The sequence below is a fragment of the Mercurialis annua genome, linkage group LG7 (assembly GCF_937616625.2).
Source record: "Mercurialis annua linkage group LG7, ddMerAnnu1.2, whole genome shotgun sequence".
NCBI classification, from domain to species: domain Eukaryota; kingdom Viridiplantae; phylum Streptophyta; class Magnoliopsida; order Malpighiales; family Euphorbiaceae; genus Mercurialis; species Mercurialis annua.
In genome coordinates, this window is record NC_065576.1 from 35,996,958 (window position 1) to 36,014,924 (window position 17,967).

Genomic DNA, 17,967 nt, shown 5'->3' on the forward strand with positions numbered 1-17,967 from the left:
GACAGATCGCCATCAGAGCCGAGGTAGACAAACTGCTAGCAGCAGGTTTCATCAGAAGAGTATACTATCCGGAGTGGCTATCCAATGTCGTGCTCATAAAAAAGCCGAACGGAAAGTGGAGACTGTGCATAGATTTCACAGATCTAAACCGAGCATGCCCAAAAGACAGCTACCCCCTGCCAAACATCGACCAGTTGGTCGACTCAACCAGCGGTTACGAAGTGTACTCGTTCATAGACGCAGCCCAAGGATACCACCAAATCCCAATGCACAAAGACGATGAAGAAAAAACAAGCTTTGTTACCGACAACGGCACATACTGCTACAAACAAATGCCATTCGGACTAAAAAATGCAGGGGCAACATATCAACGTCTAATGAATTTCGTGTTCAAAGACCAGATTGGTCGCAATATGGAAGTTTATGTGGACGACATCATCGTCAAGTCCAAAAAAGTAGAAGATCATGCGAGAGACTTGGAAGAAGTCTTTACAAAGCTAAAAAAATACAAACTCAAGCTAAATCCAGACAAGTGCGCCTTCGGAGTCCCAGCAGGAAAATTCCTAGGATATCTCATCTCCCAGAAGGGTATCGAGGTAAACCCAGAAAAAACAAAAGCAATCCTAGATATGAAGGCGCCAAAATCAGCTAAAGAAGTTCAGAAGCTAAACGGGAAAATCACAGCTCTCGGTCGATTCGTGTCCAACTCGGCCAAAAGATGTCTCCCATTCTTTAAAACATTGAGAAATGTGAAAAAGTTCGAATGGACCGATGAATGTCAACAATCTTTCGAAGAACTCAAGGAATTCCTGAGTTCACCACCATTACTCGGAAGACCGGAAACCGGAGAAGTATTATACCTATACTTAAGTGTCACTAATGAAACAGTGGCATCGGTACTGGTGAAGGAGGAATTGACCGAGCAAAAGCCGGTATATTACACAAGCAAGGTGTTGAAAGGTCCCGAGATCCGATACAGTAAGATCGAGAAGTTTGCACTCGCATTGGTTTTAACAGTGGAAAAGCTAAAAAGATACTTTCAAGCTCACACTGTTATAGTCCGAACAAACCAACCCCTACGAAAAGCACTGGCAAGACCGGAAACATCAGGACGGCTAATCAACTGGTCAGTCATGATAGGATCGTATGACATCAAATACGAGCCGAGAACAGCAATGAAAGCCCAGATCCTAGCTGACTTTGTAGCCGAAACAACAACACACGACCAACCTACCGAAATAGACAAGTGTCTTACCAGCTGGACACTGCAGGTCGATGGGGCATCAAATATAACCGGAGCCGGAGCAGGCATAATACTAAGAGGACCACACAAAATCAAAATGCAACACTCGATCCACCTAAATTTCCCAGCAACCAACAATGCAGCAGAGTATGAGGCTTTGATAAACGGACTAAGAATGGCTACAGTAGTCAAAACTGAATATGTCAAAATCCAGAGTGACTCTCAGCTAGTGGTTAATCAGGTACTCGGGTCATACGAGGTGAAAGACCCGGAAATGAAAAAATACGTAGACCGAGTGAAAGAGCTACTTACAAAAATTACCGAAGAAGGCGGGAAATGGGAGTTGGAGCAAATCCCCAGAGAAGAAAACACCGAAGCAGACACACTAGCAAAGGCAGGAGCATCCAGAGAGATAATGCCGAGCATACCATGCTCAGTTCAAAACTTCAGCAGTATCCAGAATCCTGAAGCCACATTCCTCATAAACCCTTTAGATCAGTGAATGGAACACATCATTTCATACATCGAGAATGGGAATCTGCCCGAAGATGACAAAGCAGCAAAGAAAGTAAAACGCCAAGCACCACACTTCTCATACCGAGACGGGACTCTGTACAAAAAATCCTTCTCGCACCCCTGGTCCAGATGCCTCACAGTAGAAGAAGGGAAATATGTGTTGGCTGAGATACACGAAGGTATATGTGGGAGTCACATCTCGCATCTAGCCCTCTGCCGCAAAGCTGTCTTACAAGGTTACTACTGGCCGACACTGGCACAAGACGCAGCAAACCTGGTACAAAAATGCGAAAAATGTCAGTACCACCAAAACGTCCACCATCAGCCAACGGCGGAACAAAACCCAATAGTAAGCCCTTGGCCATTCAGCATGTGGGGAATAGACATCGTCGGACCTTTTCCAACGGCAAGTGGACAGCGAAAATTCCTGATAGTAGCAGTTGACCACTTCTCAAAATGGGTAGAGGCCGAAGCTGTGTCCACCATAACAGAAGCGCGAGTTCGAAGCTTTGTCCGAAGAGAAATCATCTGTCGTTTTGGGATTCCAAAAACCATCATAACCGACAATGGAAAGCAGTTCGACAACAAAAACTTCAGAGAATTCTGCAAGGAAAAAGGAATTAACCTAAGGTTCACTTCGGTCACCCACCCACAAAGCAACGGAATGACAGAAGTCACCAATCGGACCATTGTTAATGGCCTGAAAAAACGCCTCGACGAAGCTAAAGGTCGATGGGCCGACGAGCTACACAATGTACTATGGTCATACAGAACCACCCCAAAAGCCGGCACAGGAAGAACACCATACAGTTTGACCTATGGGTGCGAAGCAATGGTACCAGTCGAAATTGGCATGCCCACCATCAGAGTACAATACTTCGACGAACAACAAAACGAAGAAAACACCAAAATTTGTCTCGATCTGCTAGAAGAAAGAAGAGATCAAGCATTAATGCACATCGAAGCATACAAACAAAGGATGGCAACATATCATAACAAACGAGTCAAACCTTTGACATTCGAAGTAGGCGACCTGGTACTACGACGAGCGGATATAGCAAGAGGAAACGCAGGCATCTCCAAGCTCGGAGCTAATTGGGAAGGGCCTTACCAAGTAAAGAAAGTGGGAAAAGGTGGAGCCTATCACTTAACCTACATGTCCGGAAGAGACCTACCAAGAACCTGGAATGCCAGAGTTCTCAAAAGATTCTACCAGTAGACAACATTCAGTTAATCGAGTCTGTCAGGGGTTTTTTCACTTGCATTTAGGTCAAAGTCGGCTGTAGGCCCAAAATGCAAGTTTTTCCCCTATTAATAAAGAACAAAAAGAAAAGAAAAAACTGAGTCAAACCATAGCATAACTTAAACAGAATTCAAAGCTATTGCTTAAAACCGAGTTAAGTCATAACTTAACAGAATTCAAAGCTATTGCTTAAAACCGAGTTAAGTCATAACTTAACAGAATTCAAAGCTATTGCTTAAAACCGAGTTAAGTCATAACTTAACAAAACTCAAAGCTATTGCTTAAAACCGAGTTAAGTCATAACTTAACAGAATTCAAAGCTATTGCTTAAAACCGAGTTAAGTCATAACTTAACAGAATTCAAAGCTATTGCTTAAAACCGAGTTAAGTCATAACTTAACAGAATTCAAAGCTATGGCTTAAAACCGAGTTAAGTCATAACTTAACAAAACTCAAAGCTATTGCTTAAAACCGAGTTAAGTCATAACTTAACAAAACTCAAAGCTATTGCTTAAAACCGAGTTAAGTCATAACTTAACAAAACTCAAAGCTATTGCTTAAAACCGAGTTAAGTCATAACTTAACAAAATTCTAAGCTATCGCTTAAAACCGAACTAGATCACAGCTTAACAAAATTCAAAACTATAAATCAAAACCGAGTGGGACCATATTTTAAAGGATAGTGCTTAAAACCAGACTAAGACATAACTCAAAACAAACAAGGAAACCGATCTATTACTTGTCAAGAAAAGAAACACCACACTTCACAAAAAATAAACCGATATATTACTTTGCAAAAATTCGTTACAAAGATCCTAATCTATTACAGCATTACTAACATGCTCCGGAACCGACAAGCCAGCCCCGGAGGAAGTCCCATCATTCTCGCTTAAACCAGCTTCCTCATAATGACGAACTTCAAGCTGCACAGTCGGAGACGAGGTAATAACAACATCATCGTTTTTCTCAGCATCCCTCTGTGGAACAACAACATCAGCCGACTCAATCAAAACAACATCTGTCTTCTCGGTCAGACCATCATCAGCACCACGAGTCGGCAAATCATCCCTAACAAGAGGGACACCATCTTCAAGCTCCCTTCTCAGCTCAGCAGCAAACTCCTCAGCACATCGCTCGGCATCAGCCACCTCGTTTGCCTTCGCAAGATTTCGTTCATCCTGAATCTTCTGATACATGCCCTCCATGTCAAGATACAGACAAATAGGATCAACATCAGCTCGGAGAAGCGGCCCAACACGCTCCTTCAGGTCATCCTCCATGGCATCGGTTAGATGAGCAAACTCCCTCATCATATCGTCCCGTTGAGTTTCCACGATTTTGGTGGTATCATCGAGAATGTCATGCAAACGCATGTAACTTTTATGATGACCCTCTATCGTTTCCTGAAAGGCAGCTTTCTCCTTGTCAAAAGCCTCGGTTAGCTGCTCCCGAAGCTGCTTTTTCTCCTTATCAAAAGCTTCCTTCGCAAGAACAAGCTCGGCTTTTTCCTTCTTCAAAAGAGAGACCTCCTCGCTCAGCTTCTCAATCTTAGCATTGAAGTTCTCGGTGTTGCTCGTCAAGACGGACTCAACATTAGCCCTCTGAATCTGCTCTTTTTCCAAATCAGCAACAGCCGTGGTCAGCTTCTCCCGATCCAAGGAAGCTTGAGCAGTCAAGTCTTCTTGAAAGGACCGTGCGCCCAGAAGATGGTTTATCAACTACATAAACCGACCAAAAAGTTAATAAAAGTCCTTAAAATAAAACCCAAAATTATTATCAGAAAAGACATACCTGAAAAGAAAGGGACACGCTGGTGTCAAGAAAATCCTTCGGCGAAGTGGCCGCCAGCGCCTCCCGGTCCCGAGGAAGAGATACCATCTTCCCCAGAAAAACCGAAGTCGATAAAGAATCAACAGAATCTTCCATCGACTTAGATTTCAGATAACGGGCAAGAAACCGAGGAGACAACCTCACTTCATCCTGAGCAGCAGGAGTAGCCCCCGATTCAACCAATTTGGCTTTTTTATTTGGAGGAGACAGCGTCTTCTCCTTCTCGGGTGCACTCAAACCCACAACAATGTCAGTACCACCGACGAAGGCCACATCATCCTTCACTGGCACTGCCAAGGAGGGCCCCTTCCCCTTATCCACAATTTTTCGCTTCAGCGGTTTAGCAGGAGGAGGCACGGAAGCCAAAGGAATAGCCGAGGTTATGGTTTTTCCCACCGGTTTTGGCTCATCCTTGCCTTTAGCAGTAGAACCTTTAGCAGCATCACCACCACCCTTCCGCCGAGCAGCGTTAAAAGCACTCATGTTAAACACTGGCAAACAAAAAAATATATATACAAGTATTAGCACACCAATAAAAAACAACACACCAAAATAAAGCAAGACAGAAAACCGAGAACAACCTTCCCGCTTCGGGTCAAATTTAACAATAGGCAGTTTCGGTATAAGGGAGAAAGTATTTATGGGACCAGTCGTCTTCAAAACGTCCTGGAGAAGCCTATGGTTCTTATTCCCCGCAACATCCCGCCTCAACAGAGTCACGGGAGAGGCACATAACCATCGCTGCGGCAAGTCGGCAAAGGCGGTGGGATGATAGATCCGAAACCAATCCTCCCTAATCCTCTTAACCGAGGTAGACACTTTCTCTATTACATGCCTAGGTTCCGATTTAAGAATCTTGAAAGAAGAAAAATCATAGGCACCGCCAAAAATAAGACCATAAATACTGGCAAACAGCTCTACCGAGAAAGGAATCCTACGACGTCGGCATAACCGACGAAGACACAAGAAATGCCTAATACCATTCGGGTGAAACTGGCTAAGAGGCATGTTATAAAATTTTAAAAAGGCCACTAAGTCGGTTTGAAGAGGAATACGAACACCCGAGTGAAGGTGTTCTACGCTCACCACTATATAATCTGGCCCGGCCGGACTATTTATTGTTAGACCAGGAGGGGACAGTTCAAACCGATACCCCTCACGAAGGTTTATTTGAGAAACGAGATAATCTAAATACCCCTGGTTCAGCTCGGCAAAAGCATTTTCCATCCTAACTCTCCGAGACTCAGCAGTCTTACTACTCCTAGGCCTAACTCGTCTCGGTTTAACAAAGGAGGTCGCCTCCGAACAACCTACATCCTCTACCTTACGAAGGATCTCAACGAACTCCCCCTTGGCCGAGTCAGAAGGCTCGGCCTCTGATTTATTTCCCCCCGAAGTACACCCATCCGAGTTACACTCCTCATCAACAATCTCTACAAAATCATTCTGGGAATCCTCCACAGAAGACATTATTTGAAAAAAGTATAAACACAAAATCAAATAATCAACAACCCACCTATACTAACCCAGAAGAAAGAACACTCAAGAACGCGAAGAACAAACAGAAAAAAGATGAAGAAATAGCAATAAACAAGATCAAAACCAAAGAAAATAGGCAACTTACTAATGAATATCTTCAAAAAAAACACGAAAGTAGACACCAACGAAGGAAAGACAAACGAGAGCAAAAGCAGAGAAAAGAAAATCAGCAAATAAAAGAAAAGGCTTTTTATAAGAACCGAAACAGGGCAACTGAAACGGCACCTCAATAAATGTGCTAGTGGATACCAGATGTCAAGCAACGTCATTAAAGAGAGGACACGTGTCCAAAAAGTGTACTAAGGAAGAAAGCAAACCAAAAAGACCCAACTAACCCATACCAATCTCGGACATAAATATCCGAACAAGCAGGGGGGGGACTTGTGATAACAACACAAAGGAACAAACCCGAAATAACACACAAACCGGGCAGATCACGACAAGAAACCAATCCAACTAAATCAACCAGAACACCATATACCATCTAGGCCGCCGAACAAGAGACGTAAAGTTACCACCTCGGTCATACCGAGCACCATATATACCATCTCGGTCACCGAACGCCATACGTAAAAGTACCAAATCGGCCGAACTGAACACCATATATACCATCTCGGTCACCGAACGCCATACGTAAAAGTACCAAATCGGCCGAACCGAACACCATGTACACCGCCTCGGTGCCATCCGAGTTTACCCTCAACCAGACACAACGACAAACTTGTCAGAACGTACCCTGACATTCTAGACAACATCTGCACAAGACAAAGAGAACAAAATCAGGTCTGTCGGCCCAGACAAAAAGGAGCAACACACATAGTATAAAAGGCTAGGAAAAAGTAGGTAAAAAGGTTAATTCTCTTTCTCTCTCTAAACTCTCAACCACTTTTCACTTCTTATTCTTTCTCTCACTAAAACAGCTACTAACTAGACCGTCGGAGTGGTTTGCCGGAATCTCCCTCCGGCACCCTTCTCACGGTTGTTTTGTGCCTTGTAGGTACGGCCTTGAAGTATCCCTCGGAGCTAGCCAAGATTCAAGATCACTAGTTATCAAATACTAAATTAATTAAGAATTTTTGTAAAAGTAAATATAATATATTCGGTTATTAATTTTTTTTTCATACTGAATTTATTCTTCTTTTTTGGTTTTATGATAACCATAATTAAATAATTAACTTAATTTTATTAATAGTATCTTTAAAAATAATAAAATAGAAATTTAAATAATATTATATTGACCAAATTAATTTTATAATTCAATTAAACTAAAAAATAGGTATTCCTACTAATTTGGAGACAATTTAGTTATTATTTACTTACTAAAAACTAAATTGGAGATAATTTAACTACCTATTCTAATTAGGACTTTAATTACAATAGTGATTAATTAAATAACTAATTAGTTAATGACTATAAAACCTTTATTTAGAAGTGAACTGAAAAGGATTATTCTGTAAATTTGCTTGTCCCCCCCCCCCAATCCGTGCTTTTATATATAGTATAGATAATACAAATATAAGATTGGATTAATTATTTTTTTTAAAATAGAGAAATTTAAATTAGTGTAATATTAAATTTAATCAAAATATATAAAGAGTGAATTTTAAATCATAAAAAAAAGAATTATTTTTTATAGAATAAAGGATTATTTTACCCACTCAATTTGGCACAAATTTAAAAAAAAATCATTTTTAGTATTTTTAAAAAAGACTCGATACCTTGCAATTTCGTATCATTTTCACCCCTTTACAAAAGAGTGTATTTTACAAATTAGAAAATGAGAGTGGAATCCTAATTAAAAATATTATTAAATCTTTAATAAAAATTTGCTAACAAAAATCTTATTAGATCCGAATTAAATCATAATTAATTCTAATTAAAATCTAATTAACCTTAATTAAAATCAAAATAAGTTTTATTTAAATTCAAATTAACCCTAATTAATCAAAAATGTCGCCTCCACCAGGCACCAACAGATCTGGACGACATGTCTTCCTTGGACTTGCCACCTTCATCGACAACCTTAATGGCCTGTCAAATGCTAAGGTGCCAAGTGAAGAATTGAGCAGTGGTAATGTTGGTGCGAAGTGAAGAAGAGGTTTCCCTCTGATAACACTAGTGATATTACACTAGGAGAGGATCGCCGACTAAACAAGCAACTTCTCGGTTACTCCTGTCGTTGGCTCGTCTATTGCAGACGACGACTTGTTGCAATTCTGCCGCTGATTCCTATGTCATAGAGTTTCTCCGGCCACGTGACTCATGGATTTGGGTACAAATTTGTAAAAGTGAAGAAAATTAATGGATGGAAAGAAAAAAAATAAAATATCCTTTACTTTTACTTCTCAAATTAAAAGTATAAGAGCTGATGAATCACCAAACAGAATCCGAGCTTTACCGACCTGCACACCACAAGCAAACAGAGGTCAGAAGGAACTCCGGTGGGGGTCACCGGACGTTCACTCCGACGCTCAAGTAAGGTTTTGAGGTAGAGAAAGAAGAAGAAGAGAAAAGGAGAGTGCTTAGAGTAGAAAAGAGAAATTACCTAGGGTTTGTCCTTAAACCCTCTATTTATAGTTAGGGTTTAAGGACAAACCTGCCTTGCTGGCAGGCTGTGAGCCCAGTGGTCCCAGAAATCAGTTATGCTGACGTGGCAGAATATCCCTGCGGGTGGCACGGGTTGTTAGGTATGTCAGAGGGAACACTCTTCACGTACCTGTCAGAAGATCTCTTGTGGTCCCAGGATCTGGTACACGAGCGTGTGCTTCTGGGCAAAACCCCCAGAGCCCGGTTAGACCTTGAAGCCCGGATAACTTGGGGACCAGGTTATCATGGTTTTGGTTCCTGAGGGTATCTCGAAGCCCGGGTCATAGTTACCCGGTCTCTCGGGTTTATGAACTCGGAGCTCGGTCTAGGTCTGAGTTGAATGTGACTCGAAGCTCGGATAGAATCCTGGGTCCGACCTTATCATACATGAATGTCTCGGATGATGTTTGAATGCCCATCGATCCGGTGACCCCCCAAGTCATGTTATCTACGATTTCGAGAAGGTCGGATATTTTATCAGGTCGGTGAAGTGCTTGACTTAGTGATGTTCGTTCCTGGCGAGGTTGCTTCGCCCCTACTAGATGTGCTACGTTATCACTAGTCCCCCCCTAGTTTATCGGATATTTATGTCCGAGGTGGTGGAGTTCTCCGAAGTATTATATCACGTGAGCCTTGGTGTGTTTGTCTTGTTTTTGGGTGGTCTCTGACACCGAGCCGTTTGTCAGGAGGGATGGTGGGCTGATATTGTGTGTGAAAGGACCTGTCTGTCGAGATGTCTTATCTGACAGCTGTTGTGACCGTTGTCCTGGGTGGCGGTTGCTTACTGTCTACGCTGGGTCCACGTGTCCTGTAGTTATGGCGTGAGCGGTTTCCCAGGAAACGTTGTGAGTGGAAGGAGAGAGAAAATGTGAGCGTGTCTCTTCGTTTTCCCTCTCTTTTTCAGTTACAAGTTTTAATTTTTCAAATCTTACAAAACTTCTCGCCTTCTTTCTCAGTTTCTTTCCTTTTTTGCTGAACCAAAGAAAAATTCTTTGTTTCTCTGCATTTCTGGTTTTCCTTTTTTCTTCGATACAAGGTTTCTTCAGTTGCTGTTTGGAAGCTTAATCTGGTGGTTCTCCTTCAAGGATTCATCCACGTTTTGCGGTTTAGTCATCCTTTTTTTGGAAATCGCCTATTCTACTGTAACAAGTAAGTATCCTTGTTTTTTTATCCTTCGTCTTACTGTTTGTGCTGATTCCAGTGTTTGTGTTTGTGTTTGCCATGCTGTTGTGGTCTGTTCATTGTTTGCTTCGAATGTTTTTCCAGAAACTGTTGCTTCTTTTTCCTTGCCATGGTTCTTGAGTTTAATGTGATGTCTGAGAATTGTTTTGATTTCCAGAATTTTATTGCCTTTCATGTTTCATGCCTTTGTTTTTCTGTGATTTTGTTGTGAGTTTGCTGTGGCTTTGTTTGGGAAACGTTTCTCCAGAAATCTGGAGATTTCGTTTTGATGTTCTTCATGTTCTGATGAATTCACCCCCTAGGAAACCCTCAATGATCCGTAGTTTTAGTTTTTCTTTCGTTTACTGTGTTTATCTAGTGAGACTTGCCTCATCCGAGCTTGTTTCTTTGTCTTTAGGCATGTCAGGTGAGTCATCAGAACATGAAGAGGGAATGGGGTAATGATGATAACGATATGGGTATGGACGAGCCGTCTGCTGAGTTTTATGTGGTTCGCCCCCGACCTGATGAGGCTCCCGAGGTGGAAGAGGTGGGGACCTCGGTACCTGCTGGCCCTTCCCGAAAAGGGAAAGAAAAGAGGAAAGCTGCCGGTGATAAGCCTGATGATCGGGATATCAAGACGTCGCGGTGCACCCTGGGTTTTTTGAGGGCCGTGCGAGCAACTTTTGACATCCCGAAGGAGTACGAGCTGTCTATGATTCCCGCGGGGAAGAGATTAAATGACGCTCCTCCCGAGAACACGATTATGCTCACCCTGGAGCATCTCCAATCCGGCATCCGGTTTCCCATATCCGAGCAGTACAAGAGGTTGAGCAACTACTTCGAAGTGCCGTTATCCCAGATTCATCCTAATGGAGTTCGGCACTACTCTTGTTTCTTGGAGCTGTGTCGGCAGAATGGGGTGACCGATAGTATGCGAATTTTTTGTTGTATGTACCTGATGTCGCTGAAGGATCAGAGTCATTTCGCCTATCTACGATTCCGGGGTGAGAGGAAAGATTTGGCCGGGGGGCTGGTGTCGGGGATAACTGACTCCTTGAGGGATTTCAAGGAGGACTATTTTCAAGTATCTCACCCTACTGCCTTCCAGGGGATGGTGACCACCTAGGTCGCTAAGTGTTATAAGCTTGACAAGTGGTTTCACGTCCCCGGTCCTCTGGAGCTAGCCGATATGCTGAAGCTCCGAGACGCTGCTCCTGCCAGGGAGAAAGCACAGGCCGACGACCTGTGTCCTAAACTCTTGTTCGATTACTGCAAGAGCCCGGCTTCAGCTAGCGCTGGTTTGTTTTGTTTGTTGTTTTTTTTTTTGCTGCTTGCTTCTGGTTGTTTCTCTGTCTATTATGTGAAGTTGTTGCTACTGTTTGTGTTATGTTTTAACTCTGTTATGCTTTGATGTGATTGCAGTGAACAGTCTGGACCCTGCCAAGCTGATTGGGAAGAAAAGGAAAAGGCCAGCCGTCCGAGCTGCGACCCCTACAGTCCCGCGGCCTGCACCTGCTGCGGGTTCGACTGTCCCCCGGCCTTCCCCTGCGGCTGAGGCTGCGGCTACTCCCAAGTCTCCGGAGGTTCCGGAAGGCGTTCAGGTTACGGGGTTGGATGCCATTCCTCTCCGAGTTCAAAGGCCTGGCGAGGTGGAGTTTCCCCCTGCCGCCGAACCGAGGAGGGACATTCCCTTTGTGTATCTGGGTTCAGCGGAGACCGTGATGGGACCTCGACAGTCCGAGGAGGTTCCTCAACGGGCTGCTCCTGAAGTCGGGGGTCCTAGCGCCCGTGCTGTGGGATCTCGAATGCCGGATCTGTCGGACGTTTCCTCGGATTCCAGTACGACCGCCTCTGGTCATCAGGGCATAACTCGGGCAAGATTTGCCGAGTGGGTTGGGCAGCACAACCCGGGCGTCCGGGTATCAATTCACGAGCTACCCATTGCTGGGGATATTGCTCGGGTGACCACGCTTCCTGAGGACGAGGCGTACTATAAGACCTACAAACCGGAGAACCTGCTGGCGACGGTTTCTGCCCTCTGCATCCAGGTAATCTCTTTGATTTTTTCTTTTTACTTTATTTATTTCTCTTGTTATTTCAAATAACTTTGCTGTTTGTTCTCAGGCGGCTCAAATGTCTTACCGGGCTGACCGGCGTGCTAGTCAGAATGAGGACGACCTTCTCCTGGCCAAGAAGCTTATGTTGTCTGAGGCGGCCAAGGCTCGTGATGCGGAGAGGAGGGCAGGCGAAGCCGAGAAAAGGGCCTCGGAGGCCGGACAAAGGGCGTCGGACGGGGCTTCGCTGGTGGCTCAGCTGGAGGATAAATTGAAGAACTCCGAGGATCGAAGGTCGGAAGACCTGGAGATGCTGGGAAAACTGAGGAGTGACGTCAGTCGTCTAGAGACTGAGAAGGCTGCTGAGAAAGAAGATTTCTCAAAGCAGCTCGCTGACGTTACTCGTCGGAATGAGCTGGCCTCCAAGGGACTCCGGGATTCGGTGGAGGACCTGAAGAAAAAGCTGGCTGAGGCCGTAGGGCGAGCCGAGAAAGCTGAGGCCCAAGTCGCGGAAGGCACAAACCGGGAGGAGAATTTGTATGAGGACTTCCGGAAGATGTTGTACGTCGGCGAGGTCCAAGTTGGCGAGTTTGTGAGGGGCCGGTTTGGAGCTGATGTCGATGTCTCGGACTTCAAGCTGGATGTGCTTGATTTGCATCGCCGTGCCAAAGAGCTGCCTGAGGATTATGATATGCCGGCAGATATTGAAGACTATCTGGCTGACGACCAGGATCAAGGCCCGGTTTAGGATAACCGTTTTTGTAATTTCTGAACAAATTTTACTTTTATTTTGTAATGCTGAGCTCTGAGCTCCTTTGTTATACCTTGAATATTTTTGCAAGGTTTGATCACTTTGGCCTTTGTATATACATCTTGTTTTTTTTTACTTGTCGGTATGCCTATGTTTTCTTTTTATCTCAATGTTGTTTTCTTGAATGAATTTTCTGCCTTGTTTTGTTTTTTCGACGATTTTGACTAAGTATGTGGCAACATGTTTTCATGACTAACTTAGTTTAGCCTCCGAGCTGGTTTCAGTAATGTGAATTTTCTAGCTTCTTTGTTGTTTTTATATATGGGCTCTTAACTCAGACTTGGGATCAAAAATGTTAGGATAGGTTTTTGGTTATTTATAGATCCAGCTTAAGCAAGTTGCTCGGCATGGATAACCTGTTATCTCTGGATGACTCGGGAGTGTCACAGCTCGCAGGTGGCACATAGCCCGTGGATGGCTCATAGCCCGTTGGTGGCACATAGCCCGCGGGTGGCACATAGCCCGCGGGTGGCACATAGCCCGCGGGTGGCACATAGCCCGCGGGTGGCACATAGCCCGCGGGTGGCACATAGCCCGCGGGTGGCACATAGCCCGCGGGTGGCACATAGCCCGCGGGTGGCACATAGCCCGCGGGTGGCACATAGCCCGCGGGTGGCACATAGCCCGCGGGTGGCACATAGCCCGCGGATGGCACATAGCCCGCGGATGGCACATAGCCCGCTGGTGGCACATAGCCCGTGGATGGCACATAGCCCGTGGATGGCACATAGCCCGTGGATGGCACATAGCCCGCTGGTGGCTCATAGCCCGTCGATGGCACATAGCCCGTGGATGGCACATAGCCCGCTTGTGGCACATAGCCCGTAGATGGCACATAGCCCGTAGATGGCACATAGCCCGCTGGTGGCACATAGCCCGTAGATGGCACATAGCCCGTGAAAATTTTTTACCGAGTAGAGTGCTCGGGTTTTGGAAAAGACATGAATTCTTTTTAATCTTTTTTATTCATTGAGGGGAAAAACTTATGTTTGAGTTTTACAAAAGCCTAACTCAAACATAAGTGAAAAAACCCCTAGGTACCTCGAGAATGAAAACAAGTGACTACTGATAGTATTTCCGAAGAACCTGGGAGTTCCAAGTTCTCGGGAGCACCCTGCCCGACATGTGTGCTATCTTGTAAGCTCCTGCTCGTCCGACCTCAGTGACTCGGTAGGGGCCTTCCCAGTTGGGTTCGAGTTTTCCCACTACAGCATTTCCCTTAGCAATGTCTGCCCGTCTCAGGACCAGATCGCCGACTTGGAAGCTCAAGGGTTTAACTCTCTTGTTGTGATACTTAGCCATTCTTTGCTTGTATGCTTCGATTCTAAGCGCTGCCTGCTCTCTTCGCTCTTCCAACAGGTCTAGGCATAGTTTCTGTTCTTCCTCGTTCTTAGCCTCATCGAAGAACTGGACCCTTAGCGTTGGCATCCCGATTTCTACAGGTATCATTGCCTCACACCCATATGTCAAAGAAAACGGGGTGTCTCCTGTGCCTGCCCTTGGGGTGGTTCGGTAAGCCCATATGACCTTTGGTAGCTCTTCCAGCCACTGTCTATCGAACTCCCCTAGTCTGGCTTTAAGCCCTTTTAGGATCGTCCGGTTGGTTACTTCGGTCATCCCATTGCTTTGCGGGTGAACTACCGAAGTGAAACGCAGGTCAATGTGCAAGTCATTGCAAAATTCCTTGAATGCTCGGCAGTTGAACTGCTTTCCGTTATCAGTTACCAATGCTCTGGGTATACCGAAACGACACACAATTTGCCTCCAGAAGAAATCCCTGATCCGAGCTTCTGTGATGGTGCTCACTGCCTCTACCTCGATCCACTTTGTGAAGTGATCTACTGCCACTATCAAGAACTTTTTATGCCCCGTGGTTGGCGTGAAAGGTCCCAGGATGTCAATTCCCCAAGTTGCAAATGGCCAAGGACTGGTAATAGGACACTGCTCTGTGGTGGGAGCATGTCGGATGTTCTGATGCCTCTGACAGTTTTCACATTTCTTTACTATCTCTTCTGCCTGTCTGACCATTAGGGGCCAGTAGTATCCCTGCAACACTGCTTTCTTTGCCAACATGCGAGGAGCTATATGTGCCCCACAAATCCCTTCATGTATTTCCCTCAAAACATACCCCCCTTCCTCTGCTGTCAGGCATCTCGACCACGGGTGGGTGAATGACTTCCTGTATAAGATTCCGTCGAGGAACGCGTAGTACGGGGCTTGTCGCAAGATTTTGTATGCTTTATCTCTGTTTTCTGGCAGAGTTCCGTCCATCAGATAGTGGGCTATGCCTTGCATCCAATTTTCCAAAGGCTGAGTTAGGAAAATGGTTTCGTGGTTGTCGATGCTGGAATGTTTTTGAACAGAGAAATGGACCCCCGGTATCTTTTCGTTCACTGTTGCTGCTTTGGCTAGTACATCGGCCTCTTGATTTTCCAAACGAGGAACTTGCTCTATCACCCATTTTGCTCCGAGCTCCTGAATCTTGTTCAAGAAGAACTTGACTCTGTCCACGTATCTTCTCATTTCCGAATCCTGAGCTTCAAAAGTACCCAAGATTTGACAAACGACTAACTGAGAATCACTCCTTATTGTTACGTGCTCGGCCTTGACCACGTTTACCATTCTTAATCCGATCAACAGAGCCTCATACTCCGCGGCATTATTGGATGCCGGGAAATCGAATTTCACCGAGCTTCGGAGTGTAACTCCGTGAGGGCCTTTCAAGACTACGCCTGCCCCCGATCCTTCCTGATTTGATGCCCCATCGACTTCTAAGACCCACTGTAGAAGTTGTTCATCAGGCTCCTCAGGCTGGTCGCTTGCTGTGGTCTCGGCTATGAAATCTGCCAATACTTGTGCTTTTAGAGCCGGTCTCGGTTCATACCGGATGTCATATCCTCCCAGCTGGACCGACCAGCTGACCAGCCGTCCCGACATCTCTGGCCTCTGCAGCGCCTTTCTCAGAGGTTGGTTTGTACGTACTACAATGATGTGAGCCTCGAAATATCTCCTTAGCTTTTCCGCCGCCACTTTCAATGCCAAAGCAAATTTCTCAATTTTTGGATATCTGACCTCCGGGCCTTTCAAGACCCTGCTGAGATAGTAAACTGGGGTTTGCAGACCCTTCTCTTCCTTCTCGTCATTCACCGAGAGATACAAATATAAGATTTCCCCTGGCTCAGGTCTACCTAGCACCGGGGGTGTGCTAAGGTAAACTTTCAGCTCTTCAAAAGCTGTATTACACTCCTCTGTCCACTTGAAATTCTTTGTATTCTTCAAAATTTTGAAAAATGGCAAACATCGTTTGGCTGAGCAACTCATGAATCTTCCCAACGCCGTTACTCTTCCGTTCAACTTTTGTACTTCTTTTACCGAGCTCGGGGCTTTCATATTCATTACTGCCTCAATTTTCTCCGGGTTCGCTTCGATGCCTTTCTCCGAGATGAGGTGCCCTAGAAATTTCCCAGAGCGGACTGCAAAAACACACTTTTCCGGGTTCAGCTTGAGGTTAAAACCCTTCAGCTTTTCAAAAGTTTCTGCCAAATCCCCTGCGTGATCCTCGATCCCCTTGGATTTCACGACTATGTCATCTACATAAACCTCGATGTTCTTGCCCAGTTGATCCTTGAAAACGTGATTCATGAGTCTTTGATAGGTTGCCCCAGCATTTTTCAAGCCAAAAGGCATCTTCTTGTAGCAATATGTCCCCAGATCCGTTGTGAAAGCTGTCTTTTCTTCGTCATCTTTACTCATCGGGATCTGGTGGTATCCCTGAGAAGCGTCTAAGAATGCATAGACCGCAAATCCGCACGTTGCGTCCACCAGTTGGTCAATGTTTGGCAGAGGAAAACTGTCTTTTGGGCAGGCATTGTTTAGATCAGTGAAATCTATACAAAGCCTTCATCTACCGTTGGACTTCTTGATCAAAACCACATTAGCCAGCCACTCTGGATAATCTACTTTCCAGATGAATCCGGCTTTTAAAAGCTTCTCCACTTCGTCTCGGATAGCAATCTGTTTCTCTAGAGAGAAAGTTCTTTTCTTTTGCTTGACAGGCTTGCATTTAGCATCCATGTTGAACTTGTGTGAGATTATCTTCGGGTCTACCCCCCCAATATCCTCTGGTTTGTTGGTAAACTCCTTCACGTACTGTTTTATCCGAGCTATGATAGCCTCCCGGTGCTCGTTTGGCCAATCTACCCCCAGCTTTACACACATCTCGGATCCCTCTGTAAGTTCAATCGTTTCTAAGTTTTCTCGGGGTTTCTGAGCTTTTTTCTCTCTGAGGAGCAGCTCCGGTGTATCGATGTTCATCGTTTCCACCGTGCTGCCCATAGTGGCCATGTAGCATTGCCTAGATAGGGTTTGATTTCCCCTAATAGTTATAACCTCGTTTTCCACTGGGATTTTCATCATCAAGTAACGAATACTAGTCACTGCACCTGTGCTATACAACATAGGTCTACCAAGGATACCATTATATGCTAGAGGCATGTCAACTATCATGAACAGTGAACGTACCTTCCGTGTTGGTTCCGCCAGGATCCCCTCTGTTCCGTCCTCCTGAGGTATTTCGACACCGAGTTCCAAGTCTAGCTCGACCATGCCTTCTGGGGTGACCGGAGCTCCTCCCAGCCCCAGGAGGGGAATGTTCACAGGTTTAAGTTCAGTTTTGGATCCTCCCATCGACAAAAAGACTGACAGAGTCAACAAGTTAACCGAGCTACCATCGTCCACCAGCAATCGTTTTACCCATTTCGATCCAATGATGGCTGATACAATCAAAGCGTCTTCATGAGGAAAATCTACTCCTTTCGCATCCTCTGGCCCGAAAACAATGTTAGGCCATGGCGACCCCGTAGATAACGACATCACCATCTTTTGCTTTTTCTTTCTGCGTTTGCGACCATACTCGGATTCTAAAGTTCCTCATGAGATAGTGTTGATTACTCCCGTGACTTGTGTTTTCTTTGATGGGGAT

General features: G+C 45.0%; 2 protein-coding genes across 2 annotated transcripts; one reads left to right on the forward strand and one right to left on the reverse strand.

Annotated features, from left to right (window-relative positions):
• Positions 1-10,920: 10,920 nt before the first annotated feature.
• On the forward strand, positions 10,921-13,058 carry LOC126654632 (intracellular protein transport protein USO1-like). Its single transcript, XM_056106511.1, has 2 exons — positions 10,921-12,169; positions 12,246-13,058. The coding sequence occupies exons 1-2, from the start codon at positions 11,843-11,845 to the stop codon at positions 12,921-12,923; spliced, it is 1,005 nt and encodes a 334-aa protein (XP_055962486.1). The 5' UTR covers positions 10,921-11,842; the 3' UTR covers positions 12,924-13,058.
• Positions 13,059-13,087: 29 nt separating this feature from the next.
• LOC126657113 (uncharacterized) lies at positions 13,088-16,628 on the reverse strand. The gene is made up of 5 exons (XM_050351745.1): positions 16,359-16,628; positions 16,109-16,241; positions 14,915-16,015; positions 14,322-14,833; positions 13,088-13,150 (listed from the first exon to the last, which is right to left on the reverse strand). Exons 1-5 carry the CDS (start codon positions 16,626-16,628, stop codon positions 13,088-13,090), a joined length of 2,079 nt encoding a protein of 692 aa, XP_050207702.1.
• Positions 16,629-17,967: the final 1,339 nt, after the last annotated feature.